Below are 25,686 nucleotides of genomic sequence, written 5' to 3'. Positions count from 1 at the left end.
TTCCTCAGATTGGCTGAGTTAGAGAGACGAGCTAATGATTTCACACCTCTGACTCACCCATTCAGAAGAAGCTGTATTCATTGATAGAATACGACACTCGCTCTGAATGGCAGAGCGCCGCTGCTGTAGACTCTGATAGAGGACGACTCATACTTTCTTGGTTTAGCAGGAACTGCAAAAAGCTAGAACACTATTTTAGGAGGTCTAATTGGCCTTTTTACAAGCTAGAAAGAAAAGGCCCTAAAGGTTGACATATTAGTAGGTGCAAGACACAAAATCCCTTCAAAGTGGGACAGGTCTTGAAGAGAGTCAAGCAGGGCAGTGGGTGAAATCCAAGAGACTGTAATCATCTGCAAGGTACAACTGTGGTAGTAGATGAAGAATGGGGTTCCTTTACCCCATCCCAAGACCTCCTGGCTTGAGGCCAGGATATGTTTTGAGAGCTAGAGGCATCAGGATTAGAAGTATCAAGGGCAGAAGCAACAAGGAAAAAGCTCCTTCAAATTGTCAGAAGAAAGCCATAATTCCACAGGTTTCTAATCATCAAAAAGAAAGGCTTTACATACTAAATGTATTGGGAAGGTTTATGGAGTAATAGCTCAAAAAGACCCTTGTCTGGAACAGCAGGCTGATCCTTCAATTGCTGGGTAGAATGCCTGCATTAGAGTATGAAGGATTCCCTGTAAAGTTATATGGAACTTGCTAAAATACAGGCTCTTTAGGAGAAGGCTGAGAAGACGGAATCTTAATCAGATCTTAATAAGGGCTTCTGGCACACTTAGAGGTGAAGGTCCAGAAAAGTCAGAATTGCATTCTATTGTGGAAGGAGCCAGAGCATGCTTATTAACCAATAAATCTAGTGGATATTAAAGGTCTTGCGAAAACATTGAGGTCTCATTCTCACGTTATGGAACTGTATAGTAATAGGGGGGGGGGGTCACATCGGTTTCTTCTGGAAATACTGAGAAATTCCCACCATCAACAATGGAGTAGTATGGGCTGAGGTCACGATAATGTTCACAGGTAGACAACTAGTTACTGTAGGTCAGGTTACAGTGGAGTTATGTTCACCTGCGGTTTTATGGATCACTGGGTGATCCACAAGGTGTCCCAAAACCTGGAACAGCAACAGGGAAGCGCTTTCTCTAGGCTGAATGATGGGTGAAAGAACACAGAGCATGTGCAACATTCCACTTAGCCGACAACAGCATTCACCTCTCTCGGTCTTAACCACTACCAAAGTAACACGACAGTGCTGGGAATTTTAAAATGGCACTCAACAGCACCATAAGTGAAGCAGCTTCATTCTTCAGGCTGACCAGGCCTCACACACTACTAGAGTCCTCAGAGACTGGGTCACACCAGAGGCTGTGCCGTGGCTCTAAACCTTGGAGAGAATATAATACACGCAGGTCTGGAAAGCACAATGCAGAGTCGAGTGCACAAAGGTCACATTCTGGGCAAGTCTTGCATCTTTCATTGTAGGCACAGTACGAATCTTTCAGTCAATCAGGGTCCTAAATCAGCTGCTGGGTAGACAAAATCCTGCTGCAACACAGTAAACAGACGTGCAGACAGGGGAGGGAAGAGGTTAATGCATTTCACACAGCAAACGTGCTTTTTCAAAACCAAACTGACATAACTGCTGAACACACATCTGACCACGTGATTCTTCAGGCGTTGCGAATCAGCAGAATTAGCCAGTTCTTCCTTTTCAGTTTCTATCTCAAACAATAAATGTGTTATAATCCGATTTGTAACAAAATATGTAAAAATATAAAAATTAACACAAATATAAACAAAAAAAAAAAAATCAGTTGCTGGGTAGAGACAAGCTCAAACAGAGTTTCTCAAAATCTTGACTGAAGTCACCAAACAAAACATTTTTAAACAGGGTATCTTAAAATGAAAAAAAAAGGCATCCAAACTCCTACAACACTAAGAAAAACATTAGATGGATTGGTTTTACTGCACAGAGATACATTCTATTCTATTTGTCATTCAAGGAATCAAAAAAATGGGGTCTCACCTATCAATGTATAAGTAAGAACAGTTTGGCTGTAACCGCCGCCTAAAGTCTTATCAGTGACTCATGCAGATAGCAGAGATGAGAGATCAGAGAGGATTCACAGTAGGTGCTTTGGATTCAGGCTAGTACACACTATAGAGGAAAATGCTTTGTTCATTTTTCATGACTGAGTTTTACAACCACTTCAAAACCTGTCTGGAAGCTGTGGGCCAATATAGGCAATTTAATAATAAAGTGTCTGCATTACCCAGTTGACAAATAGGAAGTTCAAACCTGTGCTAAAAATGACAAATTGAGAATAAATTAAACAACCTGTTTCAATGCAAGTGTGCAACATCTGAATTTCACCTTTTAATTTATTTATTTTTTTTGTATCTCAGTCCCTACCTGTCCACATGCACATACATATCTATGTCAGCTGCACATTACTGCTCTGGACCACTGCCTTACAGTAACAAAAGTGAACCATGCTGTTTGCAACGTGTGTTGGTACAGCCACTTGTAGCCTTTGCCTGGGACGCATATGACAGTGTGACAACACAGAAGCACAATTTGGAAAAAGGACCTAGAATTCAGTTCACCTGGGTTTGTGTCAGGACTTTACTGTGGCTATCTCATGGATGGACACTGTCATAATTATTGTTTCGGCATCCAGAAGGTCTCTCTATATCCACTAAAGACCTTTTCCAATTAAAAGGAATATCCCACTTTGCTATCCTGCTTTTTTATTAATGCAACCATAACTGACCCTATTAATGGACTGAAAAAAAGGAAAACTCTTTGAGGTACCTGGAAATATATGATCTACGTTTATTCCAATATGTAAAGGTATTTGATTTTGTAATAACTATTATGAATGTTATCTTTTTAACACAGATACAGATCAATATCATTCTGCATTAATACACCTTTTATTAGGTTCTATTATCCATTGGTAATATATGACAAGAATGTGAAATCAAGGTTTTGCTGGTTGACCCTTTGTAGATGGTGTAATTCTGCACCCTGCTGGACAAAAGTGACATTTTTTCCCCCAAAGTAAAAGTGTGCTTAATAATAATAAAGACTGGCAACAATACAAAAGGCTACAGAAAGGTAACGAAGAGATATCTTTATACATAATTTAGTTGACAGATTATCAGAAGAAAGAAGGGTCAGCATGCTTTTAAAGCAAAGCAAACCAATCTGGGAGGATTATCACTTTTGTCCATAGTCACACTTTTGGTGCCCTAAACCTTTTTTTATGTAGATCATTTTCCTAAATTATTGATCATTATACAAATTACACTCAGCTGCTACCTGGTAAAAGGTGTTTATGAAATTTCATTGAATTTACATCTTTACAAGAAGAATGTTTAAAGCGGTAGTAAACTCTGCTTGGTCACTTTTACCTACAGGTGAGCTTATAATAAAGCTTACCTGTAGGTAAAATTAAGATCTTCTAAACGTGCACCGTTTAGAAGTTATTTGCATGTATTGCAGCTATTGACATCACCAGAGCATGTGCACTGCGCTCTGGATAGAGGGCACAGTGAATGTGCTGTCAATCCAGAGCTCTGTGCAGTGGCAACATCACGGCTCGGCCACTCAAGCAGCTGGGGCCTAAAAAACCCAGATGGAAGACCGGGTGAAGATGAAGCCCTGTCAGCGGTGACAGCGTGCCGCTGGAGGGCTTCAATATACAGTTAAGTATTTCACAATGTACTAGTATGCATTGCATACTAGACAGGAGAGGGAAGAGGTTAATGTGATTCACACAGTAAATGTGCTTTCTCAAAACCATATTGACATAACTGCTGAACACACATATCTGATCACGATTCTTCAGGCGTGTTGACTTAGCAGAATTAGCCAGTTCTTCCTCATCAGTTTCTATCTCAAACAATAAGGCCCCATGCACACAGGGCATCAGAATAAACGAGCTGCAGAGCCACTTCTAATGCCAGGAAAAAGCAGCTGTAAAAACGTGCTTTCAGTAGCTTTTTCCATTGGCGTTATTGCACGTTTGGCCACGTAGCTTTTGGCAGCATTTTTTCTGCCTCCATTCAAAATCAATGGTTCCCTATTGATTTGAATGGAAGGCGCATCGCAAGTCGGATCAGGATGATCCGACTTGCGGTGCGACCTGCGCTGTGAGAATCTTGAGGGGAAACTCCACGCTAATGGGAAAAAAACTGCGTGGGGGTCCCCCCAGGTTCCAAACCAGGCCCTTTGGGTCTGGTATGGATTTTGAGGGTAGCCCCACGCCGAAAAAACAGTGTGGGGTCCCCCCTAAAATCCATACCAAACCCTTATCCAAGCATGCAGCCCGGCAGGCCAGGAAAGGGGAGGGGACGAGCAAGCGGCCCCACCCCCCCGGACCATACCAGGCCACACGCCCTCAACATGGGGGGGTGTGGGTTGCTTTGGGGCAGGGGGGGCTCTGCACCCCCCCACCCCAAAGCACCTTGCCCCCATGTTGATGAGGACAAGTGCCTCTTCCCGAAAACCCTGGCCGGTGGTTGTGGGGGTCTGCGGGCAGGGGTCTTATCGGCATCTGAAAGCCCCCCTTTGACAAGGGGGCCCCCCAGATCCCGGGCCCCCTCCCTATGTGAATAGGTATGGGGTACATTGTAACCCTACCCATTCACCCCATGAAAGGCAGTGTATGTAAATAACGACAGGAGACGTTTAAGAAGTTTATTAAAAATCTTCATCCGGTCTTCTCCACTCTTCTCCCCTCTGGTCTTCTGCTCTTATGCCCTCTGCTCTTCTTCTTCCTCCGGTCCTCCTCCAACGCTGTCTCCGGTGATTATGCCGGTCTCCGGTCTATACAGCTTATTATATAGCCATTGGGGGCGTGGCCTTGCGGTGATGCCATCGGGAGGCCCCGCCCCTTTATGTCACAGATTGCGTCATCTGTGATATAAAGGGCGGGCCTCCCAATGACTTCACTGTGAGGCCACGCCCCTAATGGCTATATAATAAGCTGCATAGACCGGAGACCGGCATTATCACCGGAGACAGCGTCGGAGGAGGACCAGAGGAGGAAGAAGAGCAGAGGAAGAAGAATAGCGGAGGGGAGAAGAGCAGAGGGCAAAAGAGCAGAAGAGCGGAGGGGAGAAGAGCGGGGAAGACCGGATGAAGATTTTTAATAAACTTCTTAAAACGTCTCCTATCGTTATTTACATACACTGCCTTTCATGGGGTGAATGGGTAGGGGTACAATGTACCCCATAACCATTCACATAGGGAGGGGGCCCGGGATCTGGGGATCTTGTTAAAGTGGGCTTCCAGATTCTGATAAGCCCCCCTGCCCGCAGACCCCCCACAACCACCGGCCAGGGTTGTCGAGAAGAGGTCCTTGTCCTCATCGACATGGGAGCAAGGTGCTTTGGGGTGGGGGGTGCAGAGCCACTTGCTCGTCCCCTCCCCTTTCCTGGCCTGCATGCTCGGATAAAGATTTGGTATGGATTTTGGGATGGACCCCACGCCGAAAAAACGGTTACCCTCAAAATCCATACCAGACCCGAAAAGGCCTGGTTTGGAACCTGGGGGGGACCCCCACGCCGTTTTTTTTCCCATTTTGGCGTAGAGTTCCCCCTCAAGATTCTCACAGCGCAGGATGCACCTTCTATTCAAATCAATAGGCTCCTATAGGGAACCATTGAATTCGAATGGAACAAAAAAAAAAAAAGTATAACGTGGCTTAACGCAGGTTAAAGCGGAGTTCCACCCTAGTTATACATTTTTTTACAAAAATACCCCCGGGACAGTCAGGGCTAGCACATTCCACAATGGCTAGCCTCTGATCTGTCCCGGATTGCACTTACCTTTCAGGAGAAATACTTACCTTGAAATTGTCTTCTCCAGCGCTGCCATCTCAGGTGTGGGCAGCTTGAAGCCAGCGCGATCCTCTTCCGCGTCCTCTTCCTCCTTCTTCGGTCCCACGATGCACTGCACCGGCCCCGACGTCACTTCCGGGTCGCGCGCGTCATCCCTCCACAGCTTCTGGGCATGCCCAGAAGCTGTTTAGAAGGGAAGGGAATCGCGCGCCCCGGAACTGACGTCGGGGCCGGTGCAGGCGCAATGATTCCTGGGAGCGATGACGTTCAGCTCCCAGGAATCATTGCAAAAGCCAGGAAGTGACGAATCGCCGTGGCCGCCGAGGGGAGGAAGAAGGAAGTAAGGTGAGTATATTTTCTCTAAAAGGTAAGTGAAAAAAAAAAAAAAAAATTGCGATTATCCATTTGTTTTTCAGGTGACCGGGAGCGAGAAGATGGAGGTAAGTATAAATTTCGGGTGGAACTCCGCTTTAAGCAACGTTATTCAGCCTTTAGCAGCGTCAGACGTTTTTACAGCTTGACGCCGCAGCTCTAGAATGCACTGGTCCTGGGTTTTTTTTGCAGCTATTAAACGCCTATGCCACTTGGAGCTCCTAAAAGCTCTATGTGTGCATAAGGCCATAGAACAACATGGATTGGCGTTCTGCAGCTGTAAAGAAAATGTCTGACGCTGCAAAAACATCCTGTGTGCATGGGGCCTAAATGTATTATAATCCTATTTGTAACAAAATATCCAAATAAAAAAACGACTCAAAAAAAGGGGGGGAAAAGTAACACAAATATAAACAAAAAAAGAAAAAAACAAATAAGAAAAAAATCAGTTTCTGGGTAGAGACAAGCTTAAGCAGTTTCTCAAAATCTTGACTGAAGTCACCAAAAGAAAAAAATATCAGTAGAGTATGCCACTGAGACTCTGAGCCAGCTGCTCTCACCCCTCCACAGTCTGGTGCTCCAGTGGAGGGCCAGAGCAATCCAGGAACAGTCCCATAAACAAAGCGATCAGCAGTCTTTGATTGCTCAGTTCTCGGTGTAGAGTGAGCGGGTGACAACTGCAGCATCGGATCAGTGCTGCAGCCATCTAGGTGAGTGTGTAGGTTTATTTTATTTTATTTTTTGTATTTCTGCACTTCTTTTTTAAACCCGTAAACAATTTTTTTATATTACAGCTTACCAATTCTTAGATGTAATGGCTGCATTTGTTTTCTTTTTTAGGCTTTCTTTCTATTTTCATCTGGTGATCCTGCCAGTTAGTCTGTTTGTATCAGTTACAGGGATGAAATAAACCCTTCAACATTGACAGGGGTATTTACTATAATGTTTTATTTATCTATGTAAAATCTTTATCCCAAAAGCAAAAAAATAAAAATAGTTTGCTGTAACTGCTTACAAAGTGTTTGGTGAAGTTTGGCTTCAATTTGTTAGTGTATTTAAAAATGCTAGAACATCTAACACTTCTCACCCCCTAGACTGATGATGCTGCTTTCCAAAGTTGCCCCCTATGCTCCTCCATCCAGAGTGGGGGCACTATGAGGTATGTTACGGGCCAGGTCACCAGGTGAAAACAGAGGGGGAAAAAAAGTCTAAAAAAAAGAAAAAAAAAGAAACTAATGCATTTAAAGATTAGTAAGCTGCAACATATTACATTTTTGATTTTGAGTTTTAATACCGCTTTAATGGACTTAAAATGGTATTTAGGCAGATGGAGGAGTGGCATCTGTAAAGATCCTTTTGAGCATATGTGAGATATTGTATTTGGTGTAACTGTACCAAGTTGAAATGAATACATAGTTGCTATTACCTCTAGCTAGATGTGTTTATCAGGAACAGCTGAATAACTTTTAGCGGAAGGCTGAAATATCTCTTGTGCTAGAAGGCATCTGCTGGCAAGGGGAAGTTTTGCTTTATACCCTCCTTCCCCCTCCTCTTCTACTTTTGGCACATATTTTGGGGGGGGGAGCATGTACCTGGTTTTAGTAGGTACCCACTCCCACTTCCGGTAGGATCACAGCAGCAATTCCACTGCAAGTACTAAACGCCCCCCCTGCCCATCCTGCCAGCAACCTTCTGGGACATGTCATAAGTCCCAGAGTCCTGCAGGACCATTCACAAAGCGCAGCTCGTGCGTGTACAGTAGGGAGCCAGCTGTGAAGCCAAGGAGTCACATCCGGATTCCAAAAGTATACATGCTGGCATTGTAGACCCGAAGGACAGCACTGAATCCCAGGAAAGAGGAGTGTCCTCTTAGTAAAAGTCAGCAGCTACAGTATTTGAACCTCCTCTTTAACAACTTGTGGATTAGCTAAAAACTGAGAACATTGTTTCTTAGTAAAATTTGACTTACACTGAATACACAAAGTATGTTTGCGGAATTTGAATGCTGCAGCATTCTAAGACAATGGTCACCACATATTAGGTAATTTACCTAGAACGGGTAGGAAAACAATTGAAAGGGACCTACTAAACCATACCATACAATCTTCATAATTTAAGGACCTACCTAAACTGTCTAATCAATTTGTATTCAATCAAACATTACATAGTTGTTGGAGTCAGATTTTAAAATGTGTGGGGAGCTTGAGGGGTAGATTAATTATGTAAAAGCATTAGATTGCATTTGCAGGTTTGGTAAATATATTGCACTGGCTTAGGTTATTAGTCATAGTCTTGACTAAAATGCCATTTTAGCTTTAGTTACAGTCGTATTTGTAATGAATTGTCATGCATTATTTTAGCATTTCTCTAGAATTTTCAAACTCATTAAATACTCCTAGAGTAAAAATATTTTGATGACAAATTTCGATTAGTTTTAGTCCTAGTCTTTTGACTTCAATGCCATTTTAGCTTTAGCCGTAATTTAGTAATCTGAATTTCTTTTAGTCATATTATAGTCAAGTAAAATAATGTTAATTAAGTTGACGGAAATATTTTTGTTGTCGAAAAGAACACTGCCACACATTACAGGTCCTTCTAAAAAAATTAGCATATTGTGATGAAGTTCATTATTTTCTGTAATGTACTGATAAACATTAGACTTTCATATATTTTAGATTCATTACACACAACTGAAGTAGTGCAAGCCTTTTATTGTCTTAATATTGATGATTTTGGCATACAGCTCATGAAAACCCAAAATTCCTATCTCAAAAAATTAGCATATTTCATCCGACCAATAAAAGAAAAAGTGTTTTTAATACAAAAAAAGTCAACCTTCAAATAATTATGTTCAGTTATGCACTCAATACTTGGTCGGGAATCCTTTTGCAGAAATGACTGCTTCAATGGGGCGTGGCATGGAGGCAATCAGCCTGTGGCACTGCTGAGGTGTTATGGAGGCCAAGGATGCTTCGATAGTGGCCTTGAGCTCATCCAGAGTGTTGGGTCTTGCGCCTCTCAACTTTCTCTTCACAACATCCCACAGATTTCTCTATGGGGTTCAGGTCAGGAGAGTTGGCAGGCCAATTGAGCACAGTAATACCATGGTCAGTAAACCATTTACCAGTGGTTTTGGCACTGTGAGCAGGTGCCAGGTCGTGCTGAAAAATGAAATCTTCATCTCCATAAAGCTTTTCAGCAGATGGAAGCATGAAGTGCTCCAAAATCTCCTGATAGCTAGCTGCATTGACCCTGCCCTTGATAAATCACAGTGGACCAACACCAGCAGCTGACATGGCACCCCAGACCATCACTGACTGTGGGTACTTGACACTGGACTTCAGGCATTTTGGCATTTCCCTCTCCCCAGTCTTCCTCCAGACTCTGGCACCTTGATTTCCGAATGACATGCAAAATTTGCTTTCATCCGAAAAAAGTACTTTGGACCACTGAGCAACAGTCCAGTGCTGCTTCTCTGTAGCCCAGGTCAGGCGCTTCTGCCGCTGTTTCTGGTTCAAAAGTGGCTTAACCTGGGGAATGCGGCACCTGTAGCCCATTTCCTGCACACGCCTGTACACGGTGGCTCTAGATGTTTCTACTTCAGACTCAGTCCACTGCTTCCGCAGGTCCCCCAAGGTCTGGAATCGGTCCTTCTCCACAATCTTCCTCAGGGTCCGGTCACCTCTTCTCGTTGTGCAGCGTTTTCTGCCACACTTTTTCCTTCCCACAGACTTCCCACTGAGGTGCCTTGATAAAGCACTCTGGGAACAGCCTATTCGTTCAGAAATTTCTGTCTTACCCTCTTGTTTGAGGGTGTCAATGATGGTCTTCTGGACAGCAGTCAGGTCGGCAGTCTTACCCATGATTGCGGTTTTGAGTAATGAACCAGGCTGGGAGTTTTTAAAAGCCTCAGGAATCTTTTGCAGGTGTTTAGAGTTAATTCGTTGATTCAGATGATTAGGTTAATAGCTCGTTTAGAGAACCTTTTCATGATATGCTAATTTTTTGAGATAGGAATTTTGGGTTTTCATGAGCTGTATGCCAAAATCATCAATATTAAAACAATAAAAGACTTGCACTACTTCAGTTGTGTGTAATGAATCTAAAATATATGAAAGTCTAATGTTTATCAGTACATTACAGAAAATAATGAACTTTATCACAATATGCTAATTTTTTGAGAAGGACCTGTACAATGTTAAGTATTTCAAGCTAAGACCTACTACATGCACTACTACTGCATTTTAAATGTATTATTTTGAAAAATGTTATCCAGACAACCATATTTTCAAGCTTACGGCGTATTGCGGACAAAATGCAGTTGTCGCACATTTTAAATGTTTCAAGAAAAGTTACAAGTTTAAAATTTATAAAAAGAAAAAATTATAAAAGATATATATGTAGATGTAGAGAAAATTTCTTTACAAATGACTTTTTTCTTATAGTCAAATAAGTCTTAATAATATAGAAATCGTAATCACAACATGCAGTATTTTACATTTCCATATAGGATTTTGAAATCACTGGTTTAAAGAATCAAAGTTTTTGATTAAAAAATATTTGAATCCTTATATTTACAATCACTTTAAGAGTTACTAAAGTCTCTTTTTTTTTTTTTAAATAACATCCAACATGTTATACTTACCTCCTCCATGCAGTTGGTTTTGCACAGAGCAGCGGATCCTCCTCTTCTCGGTTCCCTCGTTCCTGCTCCTGGCCCTTCCCTCCTGTTGACTGCCCCCACAGTAAGCAGCTTGCTATGGGAGCACCTGAGCCAAGTTGCAGCTCTGTGTGCCCATTCAGACACAGGGCACCCCTTCTCTCTCCTGATTGGCTGACATTGATTGACAGCCATGGGAGCCAATGGCGCCACGGCTGTGTCCCAGCCAATCAGGAAGGAGAGTCCCCGACGGCCAAGAGACTCGTGGACATCGCTGGCCAAAGAAGGACCTCAGGTAAGTATTAGGGAGTGCTAAAAGAATGCATTAAGATAAAAAAAAACCTTCTGACTTTACAACTCCTTTCAATGCCAGTGACCACAACCTGCACAGTGGCTAGTAGGTATTTAATTATATTCCAACATTGAAAACTACATAGACTATACAGAAATAAATATTTTGGTTCCAAAGATATTTTCACAGCTTTTTTTTTGTAAATGAGGTCAGGACTCTAATGTGATCATCCTAAAAAAAAAATTACACTTTTCTTTGAGCCACTTGCTGATTAGCATGTGTGCTTTAATATAAATATCAAATCTGCTTTAACCACTTCAAAACCAGGCCCATTCTGGCATTTCTCACATACATGTAAAAATCTGTATTTGCTAGAAAATTATTCAAAAGCCCCCAGAACAATATATATTTTATATTTCTGAAAGCCAAGTCCCCAGAGAATAAAATGGTGGATGTTACAATTTTTTTATGTCTCACGATTTCTGCACAGCACCATTAAACACAAAGCTTCAGGAAAAAATATGTTCTAATGAATTTTAGTTAACAAAAACACAATATAATCACCTATTTTTTGGTAAAATATAAAAGATGATGTTACGCCAAGTAAAAAAAAAGATACCAAACATATCCATTTTATTTATTTACACTAAATCTTTATTTTTATCAACTTTATTGCTATCAACAACATCCCTTGTGAAAGCTTGGGCCATGACAGGTCGTCTTCATGGTGAGATCTGGGGTCTATTCAATCAGTTTGATCAGATGCTTTACAAGAAAGCATAAGTATCAAAATGCTTGCAGTTCCAGTTTTTGATCACACAGATGAGGAGGAACAATGGAAGCTCCCCGCACTCTGTGCCGGTCACTTCGGAGCCCAGTAAAGGCAGTGGCTGGGGGGGTGTAAACCCCCTACACTGCCTGTAAAAGTGATCAAGTAGATGCACAGAATCACCAGCTGAAAAGAATGGTACCAGGGCATGATCCTGGTAGAATCACCTATATGAGACTGTATATATACATACGGCAGTATTCAGGTGGTTAAGATTTTCTGGTAAAGCTCAGAACTTTGTAGTAGTCCAATGGGCCCATCTCAGTGGTCCTTTTTTGAAGCAGTGTTTTTTTTTTTGGCAGTCACCTACTGCACATATTATTCAGTGTTTTTCTTATGTCAAACTCATGAGTAAAAAGTGCACATCCTCATCATACAATCTGGGGGTTTTTTCTCTATTACTTGAGGCTTGCATGAAAAGGCCAAATACTGATCTCTGTAGGGTGCTGACTCTTACATAAAGGGGCAATGGAGCCAAATTTGCTCAACTGATAAACCACTTTGTGAAGTCTGAAACATTGAAGTGGAACTTCACTCTCTCAATCGACACAATTTTAATCCTTAGTGTCGGTTCACACTATGGCGACACGAGTTCGGGGCGACTCCGGCACGGCTTGCACCGACTTCACATAATGGAAGTCAATGCAAGTCGCTCTGACTTCGCCCAAAAGTAGTGCAGGAACCTTTTTCAAAGTCGGACCGACTTGAGTCGCTCCTATTAGAACGGTTCCAATTGAACAGAATGGAGCACGACTTGTCAGGCGACCAAGTCGCCTGACAAGTCGGAACAGTGTGAACCGGCACTTACTCTCCTCGCAATAATAGATGGGAAAGTTATATCAAATTTATTTGTTGTAAACATTTTTTTTTTTTACATCTCTTTAGTTACTTCCTGGCTTTCAGACCTAGACAAATGTCATATATCTCAGAAGTCTTCAGAAGGCAAGGGGGGCTCTCAGCCATGCACAGATCCTCCTGTCTGCATGCCTGGGCTAAGGGCAGATAGATTCAAGGAAGTAAATGCTACATGAATAAATCGCCCTACCCAAGATGGCTACAGACAAAAAAGAAACGTGTTTTTTCAAAGTGATTTCTCAGCAAAATAAATCATGGAGACACAGGTGAGTTTGCTTTGAATGTTAAAAATTAATGAAACTGCGTTTTTGGCTTGGGGTTCTCAGATGCAGTGTAGTTCCACTTTAAGAAATTCTTTGTAACCGTTACCATTTTCTGAGCCTCACCAGCTACTCTGAGATATTCTTTGATCAGACAAACAATTTTGATGTGAGGAGCTAACAACCAAAACATTATGACGTAGGGAAGGTTAATCTCTCACTGGCTCTGATTAATCTTTAAAGATGCTTTTAAGTATGTGAAGAAGTTCACATACTTTTCTATCAGTGACTCCGAATGTTTAAACGATGTAGAAAGGACACATAAAAAAACAGTGTTACTACACAAGCTTTTCTTTTTTATTGATTATGACATCTCAGCAGCTACAGTATACAGCTAAAGGTTCCAAGATTATTACACACACTTTTTTTTTTTTATTAACAAAAAAGTGACGGCAGAAAAAAGACCAAGTGGGCCATCGAGTCTGCCCCTCTTTTTTTTTTTCCTTCTACTAGTTTGAGGTCCTGTCCCCATGTTCTTGATTTTGGGTTCATATTGAAAACACTTCTCTCCTGAACCTTTTTCATTCCCTAGATGTAGTTAAAGGTTTCAGTCATGTCTCCCCTTTCCATTCTTTGCTCCAGACTGTACATATTAAGTTCATGAATTCTCCCCTAGACCTTTCACCATTGTTTTGCCTGTCTCTGGACTCGTTCTATCTTAACAATATCTTTTTGTAAGTGAGGGGTCCAATAATCGACACTGTATTCTCAATGAGGTCTCACTAAAGATGTATAGGGGAAATAAAGACGTCCTTCCTCCTGCTGGTGATTCCTCTAGTGATGCATCCTAGAATTCTATTCGCTTTTCCCACTGCTCATTTTGCAATCATCTGAAATAAGTACCTCCAAATTAATTTTCCTCTGTAGTGCTGTCCAACACTGTAGCCCCACTATTGTACTCTATCATGAGATTTTGTTTCCCTAGGTACATTATTTTACATATTTAGCATTATATAAAATAGGTAATACCATGTCAAGACATAACTTGTATATATAAAGATTGATAGAGCTTTATGGGAAATAGCCACTTACCATACAAGTCAGGTCCATGAGGTGTAAAGACATTGTACAGCACAATATTAAGAGGGGCTATGACAAGCTTCCCATAGTAATAACTGTCTATAGCCACCAGGGGAACCTGCAAAAGAGAAATAAAAATGTACTTATTTTGTTTTATAACCATTAACATATAGACTATAATATAGAAAAGCTAATAAAATGTCAAGATAGTATGAGGCACTTCCAGGAGAAACCTCTTCCAAGATACAATATCAACCCAGAGCAATAACAAAACACATTACTGGTTGTCTGTTGCTCTTAGCCTATTGCTAAAAGAAACTTCCCTGGTTTTCTCTGCATGTCTAATTCCCCAGGTGTGTCATTATGCCGATTCCGTACAAAACAAAATACCTGTTGCACCGAAAGACATGAAATTGTATCAGTGGGTACAGAAGGTTCTGCATATAGTGCCTGCAAAAATGACAGCAGTAACCTGGTAAATGTGCAAGCAATGACTGCCAACTCTCATATTAGCAATTAGTGCACTGGAATTCAAGACCGGCATTCATTTAGTAGACGAGAATGTTTTCCTCAGTTTTTGTCAGTGACGAAAACTAAACAAAAATAAAATTTGAATTAGGTCAATTGACGAAAACTATGCCGAAAATCATTTCCAATTTTCGTCAACATACAGAAACTGAACAAAAAAGTGTGAGAGAGGAACATTTACCCACCTGAACTTCCCCTTTCGTAGGAGCACCACCTGATTGTTAAAGCCCCAGCCCACTGACTCTATCAGCAAGCTGTATTGGCAAAGAGACGCAAGCTCCTATTAATCCTTTCCCTTTCCTATGCAGTTCCATACATTTAACGCATTCACACTATCGCATTGGCACCCTCTGCTGGCCTTTTCTAAGTCAGCAACACAATTCCATTCCAAGCCTAAGTTTAAAACAGTATTGCACTACCACAAAAGAATAATTAGGGTGCATCTACTAAGCCGCTGAAAAAAAAAAAAAAAAATTAAGAAAAAGACTTTTCTTATTTTTTTCCTAATATTTAATGTAGGTAAAATATTCAGGTAATATGTGCAATGGCAATACAGCCAAAAGAGTTTACAGTTTTTTTATACTTTAAAGTTGCACTTATGTTTGTCAAAAAGCAATATTTTGTTTACGAAACTTGGTTTTATTTATGAAGACATTATACAGTATATAACGAAGGCTAATGCCTTGTACACATAATGAGATTATTGTACGAACAATCGTCCGTTGTTTTTTTTTTGCATGTTAGTCTTGATATCGAAAATGAAGAGATCACTAAAGTTACGAAGGTTCTCGTAGGACAGAATAAAAATTCGGAAGTGATGTAATGTATTATATTGTATTTTCTAACAACTGTACTGATTACCACTTAAGGACCAGGCCTATTTCGGACACATGTTGTTTACAAGTTAAAATCAGTATTTTTTGCTAGAAAACTACTTAGAACCCCCAAACATTATATATGATTTTTTAGCAAAGACTCTGGAGACTAAAATGGCGGTCGTTACAATATTTTTTGTCATGCAGTATTTGCGCAGCGATCTTTCAAACACAATTTTTTGGGGAAAAAAATAAATTTCACTGAATTAAAAAAATAAAACAGTAAAGTTAGCCCAATTTTTTTTGTATACTGTAAAAAATAATAGAACACCGAGTAAATAGAGACATGTGACGGTTTAAAATTTTTCACACTTGTGGAATGGTGACAAAAGAAGGTACTTAAAAAACTCCATAGGCGACGCTTTAAAAAATTAAAACAGAGGATACAGAGCAGCCCTTTTTCTAGAATTATTGCTCTCGCTCTGACAATTGTGGCGATACCTCGATTTGAACACAGTTTTCATTTGCAAGCGTGACTTAAGTATGCGCTTTCTTTCGTGCGCGAGCTCACGGTGACAGGGGCGCTTTAAAAAAATTTTATGGTATCGTTTATTTTATGGTGTCGTATGAGAAAAATGTTCAGGTTTGTCCCTTTTGGATAATATCGGATAAAATGTCGTGATCGGCTCTCGAAAGTTGTATACCAACGATGAGATTATCGTCCAATCGATTAGAAAGCGGTATTTTTCATACGAATTTCTGATCGTGTGTACAGGCATTAAATCTGTGTCTGACGTGCAAGTTCAAACCTTAATACCTTAATTAATAACGTTATTTAATTTTCACTCCAGGAGTATAATGAGTTTGGAAATTCTAGAGAAATGCTTAAATAATGCATTAGTGAGGTGCAGAGGAGTCTTTTCCAGCCTGCACCTTATATACTTAATTTCAATGAAACCGCATTTCAACAGTGATCCTGATACTTGCAAAATGTCAACCAACATTTAAATAATGAGACTGATGAGAGGGGAACTCCCCCAGAAACAAGTCCCTCTGCACTGGCATCTCAGCATCCCCGATGTGTGACAGCATCCCTGAAGCGTGTCTGGACTGTTAGAGGCGGCTTTCCTCCTTGTGCTTGGAGATACTTGGGCTACAAGCGTCCATCCATCCAAGCTGAGCTTTTACAGCGCCTCTGAGGGTCAGTGCAGACTTGTTTCGGATGCCAGCACATTACATGACATGTCCTCTTTCACACCACAGTTTGTGCATTCATTTTATTTAATTCTTCTACCAGTAAATGGTCACTAAATATACTGCATTATGATCCTTTTGTGCTGTATTTTTTTTGTCTGTTTGTTTACATGATCCTGGAGCTCCCCCCTCTGGCCATCTAGCAGCATCAGATCTTTTGCTTCTGAAATGCTGGACTTCTAGTTTTTCCTGTGATCACTTCGTTTTATTGCAGTGCATCTTTGTCATTATATTTCAAGTGCATTCGACTGTTACTACGTTAATACATTCACGGTGAATTAAAAATATTGGGGGGGGGGGTTTAACTGGCATTACAGTTGAGCACTTTTAACATTTTTTGCTGTTTACCTACTCACCTCTAGGAAATTATTTTACATATGAAACACTACTTACAGTATAAGCAAAAAACACTTAAAAGATAACTAGACCCAAGGACAACATTTTCGCATATTGCAGCTTTCCAGCCGTTAGATGTGGTGGCTGCATCCGTTTTTTTTTTTTTTTTTTTTTTGCTAAGATACCTGTGAATGTCAGAAATGCAGTGTTCTTGTAGCTTTCTGTGGGGTAAACTTTAAGCAAAAAAAGTTATCTGCCGTTTACTAACCACTAATTTTAAAGGCAAACACGTGTTTGAAGCCCAGCCTGTGCGACAACCATGGCTGCCTCCATAGATTCAGTTGAGGAGTGAGTGTAACCGCTTAGGAACAGGACATTATTCGAAGGATCACCAGTTGAAAAAAATAAACAAATGCGGGCACCACATATGAGGAATGGTAAGCTGCAATATTTTACAATTTTGTTTGTGGGTAGAGAAACACTTTAACCAATAGAGCTCTTACAGACACAAACAAACAATGTGCATACCATTGGCTAGGCAAAATATTGGACTATCCTAACCCTAAAGCAGACCTTGCACTGAAATGCAAGATTTTCTTATTACATTCACCCCCTTCTCCCAAGTAAAAACTCTGCATAATAGCTCTTAGAAAAAAACTGTAGCTAAAAGTTCAAAAAACATAATTACTGGCTTCTGCACTGGAAGTGGCTTTAAGTTCCTTCTGGCATGATTCTGGAATACAGGCATACCCCACTTTTAAGTACGCAATGGGACCGGAGCATGTATGTAAAACGAAAATGTACTTAAAGTGAAGCAATACCTTTTTTCACTTCTCAATGCATGTACTACATTCCAATAGTCATTTAGAGGCATAACTGATATAAATAATGCATTGATAACTAAAATAAACATAATACAGAACAGTATTAAAAAAAAAAATTGTAAGCTTGCCTTGCCCTTGCTTGTGACAGGGACCCACAGTGCACACCTTGGCCTGCACTCCCATCCCAGAGCAAAGTAGGCTTAGGTGTTATCAAACTATACCTATTTAAGCCCCTTCCAGTTTGGCCACACCCAACTGTTGGCGTGGTGCACTTCACATGCTGCCATTAAAGAAGCCCCTCTGCTCAAACCTACCCCACCCCCCCCCCAAAAAAAAAACTGGGTGCAGTCAGTAGGGTCTCCCTGAATTTGATTTTCAAAAAGTGGTCACCTTATCATAGCACAGCCTAGAACATAGAGCCACAAATACACACAGCTGTTTCCAACTTCTTAACATTGGCACAAGTAATGGAGGTAAAGGCTTCTATGGGCTCGGCTTATGTAACCTGGCAGGCAACTCACGGATGGCTGGTGGTCAACTCCAAGCTGTCTGTGGGCATATCTCGCAACACCAGGGTACACTGCGGCTGCGCGGCGAGCTGTCTGTGGGCGTATTCTGGGCAGGAACCTGGCCTCTCGCACCTCCAGGGTATACTGCGGCTGCGCGGCGAGCTGTCTGTGGGCGTATTCTGGGCAGGAACCTGGCCTCTCGCACCTCCAGGGTATACTGCGGCTGCGCGGCGCGGGAATGTCGGAACGTCCGTACTTGCGAGGCACTTTACGTACACTCTCGGGGCATGTCCGTACTCGCGAGTGTACGTAAAGTGAGTGTACGTAAAACGGGGTATGCCTGTATGTAATAAACAATGTAGCGCTAATCCTAAAAAAAAAAAAACCAGAAGGGTTAAAGTCCGTGCAAAAAACTCCCAATCCGTCAGGTGAATTAAACTGCAGGTCCATGACACCACCGCCAAACACCCTGTTCACACTGTCTCTTACCAGATAGAGGTGATCCCCATGACAGAGATCATATATGCCAAAAACTCATATAGTCCGAGGCGATCCTCTTCATGTCCAGCAATGACCAAGCAAATAATCATGGGTAGATATGGAATAAAGAACAGGGCACCATCATAGCGCAGACCATTTCGTTTATTCACCATAAAAAAGGATTAAAAGCACTTACAAAAAGCAGGATAAAAACGACCATCTCAATCATAAGATGAGGGGGCCCTAGAAGACGTCTGTTACGACGAAACGTACGTCGGGCGGTGCTTGCGGTCACGCTCGCCCACACGGAGGAGACGCGGCGGCCATCTTTTTGGTGGTACACTGATGAAGGAAGCGGAACATGCTGGATCGAATCATCTTATGATTGAGATGCTCGTTTTTATCCTGCTTTTGTAAGTGCTTTTAATCCTTTTTTGTGGTGAATAAACTAAATGGTCTGCGCTATGATGGTGCCCTGTTCTTTATTCCATATCTACCCATGATTATTTGCTTGGTCATTGCTGGACATGAGGAGGATCGCCTCGGACTATATGAGTTCTTGGCATATATGATCTCTGTCATGGGGATCACCTCTATCTGGTAAGAGACAGTGTGAACAGGGTGTTTGGTGGTGGTGTCACGGACCTGCAGTTTAATTCACCTGACGGATTGGAACTTTTTGCACGGACTTTATTTAACCCTTCTGGGGGTTTTTTTTAGGATTAGCGCTACATTGTTTATTACATTTTATCTTAGATCTGTTATTATTCCGGATTCCGTGTGGCTGCTTTCCAATTGATTTTAATATCCATATGTTTTGATTTTTAGCCTAGCGCAGCAATATATCCTTTTATGATTCTGGAATACCCAATAACTAAAATCTCACAAGGAGATGCTCCTGCATGTGTGTTCCTTGGTCATAGTACAAGTGGATGAATTTTAATCATATTTATATTTTAAAGTCAGCCAAGCTCATTATGGGTTAAAAAAACATGAAATAAGTAAAAGGTAGGTATACCCATCTTCGTGCAAGTCTCTGTAACTTTCTTTCTTCTCTGAGTCACCATTCAGAACGAAAAGGTTATGTTGTGTATAATGCAGTTTCTTGTTTATGTTACTGTAAATTGTTGTACTTGGGGGGGAAACTATGCTTCTTCTGAACACTGTTCTGTACAAGGAAGTATCATTTTTCTAAGCATCTTCTTTTAATTCTCTTTTTTAAATGCTTAAAGGTTTAAATGCTTTAAATGCTTAAGTGAGGCCTAGTCTTTACTGCTCACCTCCTCCATCACAGAAGATCTAAAACCCTGAGCTCAGAGCTACTGCATCAGGGGATTGAAAGTGCATGTGGGGGGGGGGGGGGGGGTTTGAATCAGAGAAAAAGTTCACTCCTGTGATGGTGGAGGTGAACAGTAGCAACTACTGTAGGCCTTACTTAATAATGCCTAGCAAGGTTATGGGAGTATTCCAGTCAGGCTTGGGGAGGTATGTAAATGGCCTCCACACATAGCAAAGGGCATTATTCAACTTCAGTTAGTGATGCAGTTTGTTTTAATCTACAGATGCCCCTAACCTGCACAGGCAGTTTTTAGTAAAGGTGAACTAACCCTTTCAAACTGTAATACTTGTTTATACTCAATAATGCAATAGTCAACACAAAACATCTTATCCACCTTGTTTGGATCTGATGGTTTCCATCAAAAGCTTGGCAAAAATCTTTAGCTAGAGGTCAATGTGTTCAGCAACACGCATCTTCACTGTGGGCATATATTTTAGAAACAGACTGATCACAGCAACACTGTTCACAGGTCACAAGCATGCTTTGGTATGTTCTCACAGACTTACCAGAAATATTATCAGTGCAATCACACACCAATTTATAAAACTCTTCCACTTTTGTTTCAGAAACAGCAAGTCAAAGGCAATGGGAAACCTTTAAAACAAGAATAAATATTACTTTGAACAATTGTGCTTCCTCCAGTTGGTAATACATAGCTATACAAATCAAGCTTTTCTGTTGTCCTTTTGGCACCACCCAGCTTGGTAAGCTTTGATGAAAGTAGCTGGAGAAAAATTGTCGGCTGAACAGTGACTAAATCTAATTTTCGGGTATTCTGCTATTGCTGTGTTAATACAATAGCTGGCAGTAGAAATTCTTCCATCCACCCTGTTTAGTGTGGATGGAGAAATCTACCGACTTCACTCATGCATCACACAGGGTTAAAAGAAAGAAATCCAAGTGTGTATGGCAAGACAAAGCCCACAGATTTGAGATGTGCAGGATATAGTCTGCAATGACAAACATTTACATAAACTGATTAAATCAATAAAATCTATCAAACTCTGTGCTGTACAAATTAATTAATAAAAATAAACATACATAACTTGATCTAGACAAAAAAAAAAAAAACACATCATACCGGCTCCCATGCAACTAGTGAGGAACTTTGACATAAACAACCCATACCCAACGGCAATCCGCAGATTAGCAGGATTATAGAATATTAATATTCGTTTTATTTTAGACCTAATACATATTCCTCCAAGACCATGTTCTGACAGTCTTGGTCACTCACTAATGACTTGGAGGCAATCACTGATCATCTTGATATAATGACCATATGAAATTTGTTTACAAACCTGCAGCTTCCAGCTGTCACTGTGCCTCGCAGTGAATTAGGCTCGGTTCACACTGGTGCGATGCAGGAACCCTGCGATACCACTGCAGGTTCCCGCATCGCACCCGACCCGCAGTGCCATATGCAAACTGCTGGGACTGTCAATACAAAGTTAATGACACCCCCCAAATCAGTTTGCATATCGCAGTGCGAACTGTCAATTGGGACAGAAATCGGATCGCATGGGTGTGAACACTGAAGCGATCCAATTCTGGTGCAGACCAAAAAAAGGTCCAGCACGAGTTTGGCCCGAATGCGATGCAAATTCAGCCATACAATCTGTATGGCTGAATTTGCATCACACAGACATCACATGTGATTTGCACAGCAGTGCGAATCACATGCGATGTCTGACATCGCTACAGTGTAAAAAATAAAATGTTCACAAATGTTTAAAACTTTTAAGTGTTATATCTGTCCCCAAAACAACGTAAAAGATATTTAGGTAGGTAAATTATTCATAGATAATTTTAGGGCTGCAACGAACGATTATTTTCATAATGGATTAGTTGGCCGATTATTGTTTTTTTTTTCGAAAATCCAGAGTGGTGTATAATTTAGTTAATATGTAAAGCTGAAAAAAAAAAAAAAAAAAAGGCAATTTATACCTTAATATCTGCAGTGGTAAATATAAATAACCAACTTTATGGTTAGGGAGAAAAATCTCTAATAAACTCTGAGAATAACAGACAGAAGAGATATACAGTATATACTATTAGATGTTGAATCTGGTAAATATCATCAGACTCAAAGATCAAATTTTTTATTTAAAACAAAAAAAAAAAACGAAATACTTTTTTTTGAATATTTTCAGATAGAACGGTCATCCTCAGCTGGTATATAACCCACTCTCTGTTTTCTCCTACATTTCTATAGAGCTGCTTCTCCTCCCAAGTGCTGCCCGAGTGCATGCTGATCAAAACTACGCTCTGGATCCAGGGCTCAACCCCACGGAAGCACCCATATTTTTTACCGTTCTAACCTACTCTCTGCTATAGGTATTCAGTTGTTTTCTAGTCAGGAGTAAAGACCTAGACTTCCTGCTGGGATCTTTTGGTCCTAGCAATTTTTGCTTTTTGCACCTTCCATGCATCTTTTTGCTATTTTTTTTCTCCTTGGAGATCTACAATCAACTGCTGGGCAACGAGCTGGATAATCTAGATCCTGTGGTCTCCTAAGTCCAGCCAGCGAGCACATGCAGACCGCAGCTACGCACTGGGTCGGCCGGGAGATAGCTTCAACGGACAGAGCCTAGCCCGCGAGTTAAACGTCTCGCAGTGTCGCATACGACCGGGCTCTCATCCAAGTTGCAGCGTCCCCCTGGCCCCCCACTTTAGTGGCGGGAGGTTCTGACTGGAGCGATACCTGCATCCATGGAAAGGTAAATACATTCCTCTCTTTCCTCCTTTGTGTGCAGGTTCCCTCCTCCCATTCCAATTCCCCCCCCCCCAATCTCCCTTCCATCCCCCCCTCTGTGAATGCATGTGGTGAACGCACTGCCTTAGCAAGTATAGGGTGCAGTACCTGAGGTCTGGTGGGGGTTCCAGTGCAGAGGGCGCAGCAGAGACTCCTATGTGGCTACCAAAACAGTCTGCCAGCATTTTCCCTTGGTTTAATTCAGGTTTGTGTGGTCCGTGACGTCATGGCAGCCATTTCCCTTGGTTTTGTTTGGTCTTCGGCTGGCGGCCACGTTTTGATAGTCTGACATCACGGCGGCCTTTTTCCCTTGGTCTGGCGTGACGCTGGAGACGGCCAGAGCTGCGCGGCGGTGCCTGGGCCTTCCTCTTTTTTCTCCCAGGTATAGGGAGCGCTAGCACACATGGCAAGCTGCTGGGTTCTAACACATGGTGCTCCTCCGGCTGGTAGTGGCGAGTCCTTGGGGGGGGGTCCCTCCCTCTCTGTGTGGGGGTCCATAGCGGTGCTAATACTTTTTTGTTGCTGCAGGGTCTCCCTTATCTTATGGAGCCTCAAGGTCAAATCTCCCCCACTTACCCACTCACGGAGGCGCCAGGTCCCTCGGAACCCCAGCTCCCCATTGATGCGCTGACGGCGGTCCCACAGTCCTTGGTATCCCGGGTGGAAGTGGTGTGTGGGCAAAGACCAGCGTTGTCCACCTTTTTCCTGCTCAGTCTGTCTCATCTGATTCGGAGTCTGGTGCCGCCGTGGACATGGCCCGTCTCGTGGGACTTAATACCATGCTCCCCGATACAACAGATAGTGAGGAGGACTCCTCTACGGTCGCAGCAGCGAATGAGAAAATGCTGGTGGACGCAAAATTGAGGATGTGGCTAATATGGCCACCGTTGTGGCTGTCCCTTTTGGTACACACAAGATGTCTCATACAGTTAAGTTATGTTCTTCCTTATCTTCCCTATTTTGACAGATTTGTCTATAAGGAGTGGGGGCAACCAAAGCAAACCTTTGTGGCCCCCAAACATTTTGCAGTACGTTACCCTATTAAGGAATCATTTTTAAAAAAGTCAACTGGTGGTGGAACCTCCTGTTTCCAGGTTGAATAAAGCAACTATGATCCCAGTAGAGGATTCCCCGTCCCTTAAAAACCGGCCAATAGGAAAGCGGAGTCGGTGGCATGCAGTATGTTTACTATGGCAGGCTCGGCATTGCGACTGATTCTGGCCTCGGCCCTCATGTCTCAGACCCTAAATGAATGAGCCAAATGTTTGCGCCAGGGTCTAGGGAAGGAGCAGGTCCCCTCTGCTTACATTGATCTGGCAGACCAGTTGGTCTAGGGGGCTGCAGATTAAATTGTGATACAGCTTTGGATGCGGCTCCCGTGCTGTCCAAGCTCCCCGTTTCAGCGGTAGCGATCAGGCACATGCTATGGCTTAAGAATTGGTCTGCAGACCAAGCCTCTAAGAAAGCTCTTCTCAATCTGCCCTTTCAAGAACACTTTCATGGATGACATCACTGAGGGTTCCTTCCTGCCACAGTTTAGGAAAGGGAAACAGCCTTGTCACAAACGTGGGCCCTCCTTCTCAGCACATAAAAAAAAATATTTTGTGCTTCCGGGACTGCAGATAAGGGAAATAGATCTTTCAAGTCTTCCCCAGGAGGTTCCAAGCAACCTTGGTCTGGTAAGCCTAGAGCTGGCTTCTGCAGACCTGCAGACAAGACTACTTCAGCATGAAGGTCTGCCCTCACCCATAACTGGGGTAGGGGGACATCTTTGCTTGTTTTCAGCCTCATGGACCTCCTTCGTGAGCATCAAGGGGATCCACGAAATTATCCTTTTGGAGGTAACAAAGAAGGGAGTAGGGTTCGTCTCATTCAGGGTTTTTAGGCCCTGTGTCACATTGTGCAGATATAATTCCTGCAAAGGTTCGGGTGACCGTCCAGGAAAATGTATCACCTGATTCTGACTCTGAAATTTAGTATTGACCAGGGTGGTCCTCCTTCTAGTCAAATTTCGGGAGCCACAGACTATGACTTACTGTCTGCGATCACGCAGACAGTCTTCTCTCCCGACTTGCATACAGGTTCTGGGCCTGATGGTGCCCACCTTAAAGGCAGTTCCATTTACACAGGCCAGTACACGGTTCCTTCAGCAGGGTCGGCCCAACAGGAAGATACCGAGGTTCATGGCAAGGTCACAAGTTCCTCTGGTAGACGCCGCAGTCGTCCTAGTGCCACTGTGGGGCCAATACCTTCCGTTTTCGAGGTTCTTCCACAGGTTCCTGCGAAGGATCAAGGGCGAAGGTCTTCTGGTCATTCGGGGGGGGGGGGCGTAAACGTCCCATGGGGGCTATCTCTCAGAGGGGACCAGTTGTCCCAAGGGCTGAGCTCCCACTCTGCATTACAGCCACTGGTTTTGGGGGCTTGGCTGTTGAAAGCCAGGTACTTTGTTAATGGCAAGGAAATCAACTTCTAGTAAGATATACTATTGTATGTGGAAAGCGTACATTTCTTGGTGTGAGTCGATTGGTGCTCATCCTCGCTCCTTTTCTGTGGCTTGGATCTTGGCCTTTCAATGGGGCATTGAGAAGAAGTTGGCCTTGAGTACCATCAAGGGCCAGGTGTCTGCCTTAGCAATCATCTTTAAG

The 25,686-nt window shown here is 42.3% G+C and overlaps 1 protein-coding gene across 2 annotated transcripts in view; it reads right to left on the bottom strand.

Moving 5' to 3' along the window:
* ALG9 (ALG9 alpha-1,2-mannosyltransferase) overlaps positions 1–25,686 on the bottom strand; it is a 297,275-nt gene that overhangs the window by 232,703 nt on the left and 38,886 nt on the right. For both annotated transcript variants that reach the window (XM_082274210.1, XM_082274211.1), the window contains exons 7-8: positions 20,793–20,880; positions 14,214–14,319 (exon numbers count right to left, since the gene is read on the bottom strand). In XM_082274210.1, the coding sequence (XP_082130336.1) occupies positions 14,214–14,319; positions 20,793–20,880 (194 nt within the window). The remainder of the gene's footprint in view (positions 1–14,213; positions 14,320–20,792; positions 20,881–25,686) is intronic.

Source organism: Pelophylax lessonae, assembly GCF_965119305.1.
Source record: "Pelophylax lessonae genome assembly, chromosome: 12".
Classification (NCBI taxonomy): domain Eukaryota; kingdom Metazoa; phylum Chordata; class Amphibia; order Anura; family Ranidae; genus Pelophylax; species Pelophylax lessonae.
Note: the sequence above shows the minus strand (reverse complement) of the source record. Positions and strands in the feature narration are given on the sequence as shown.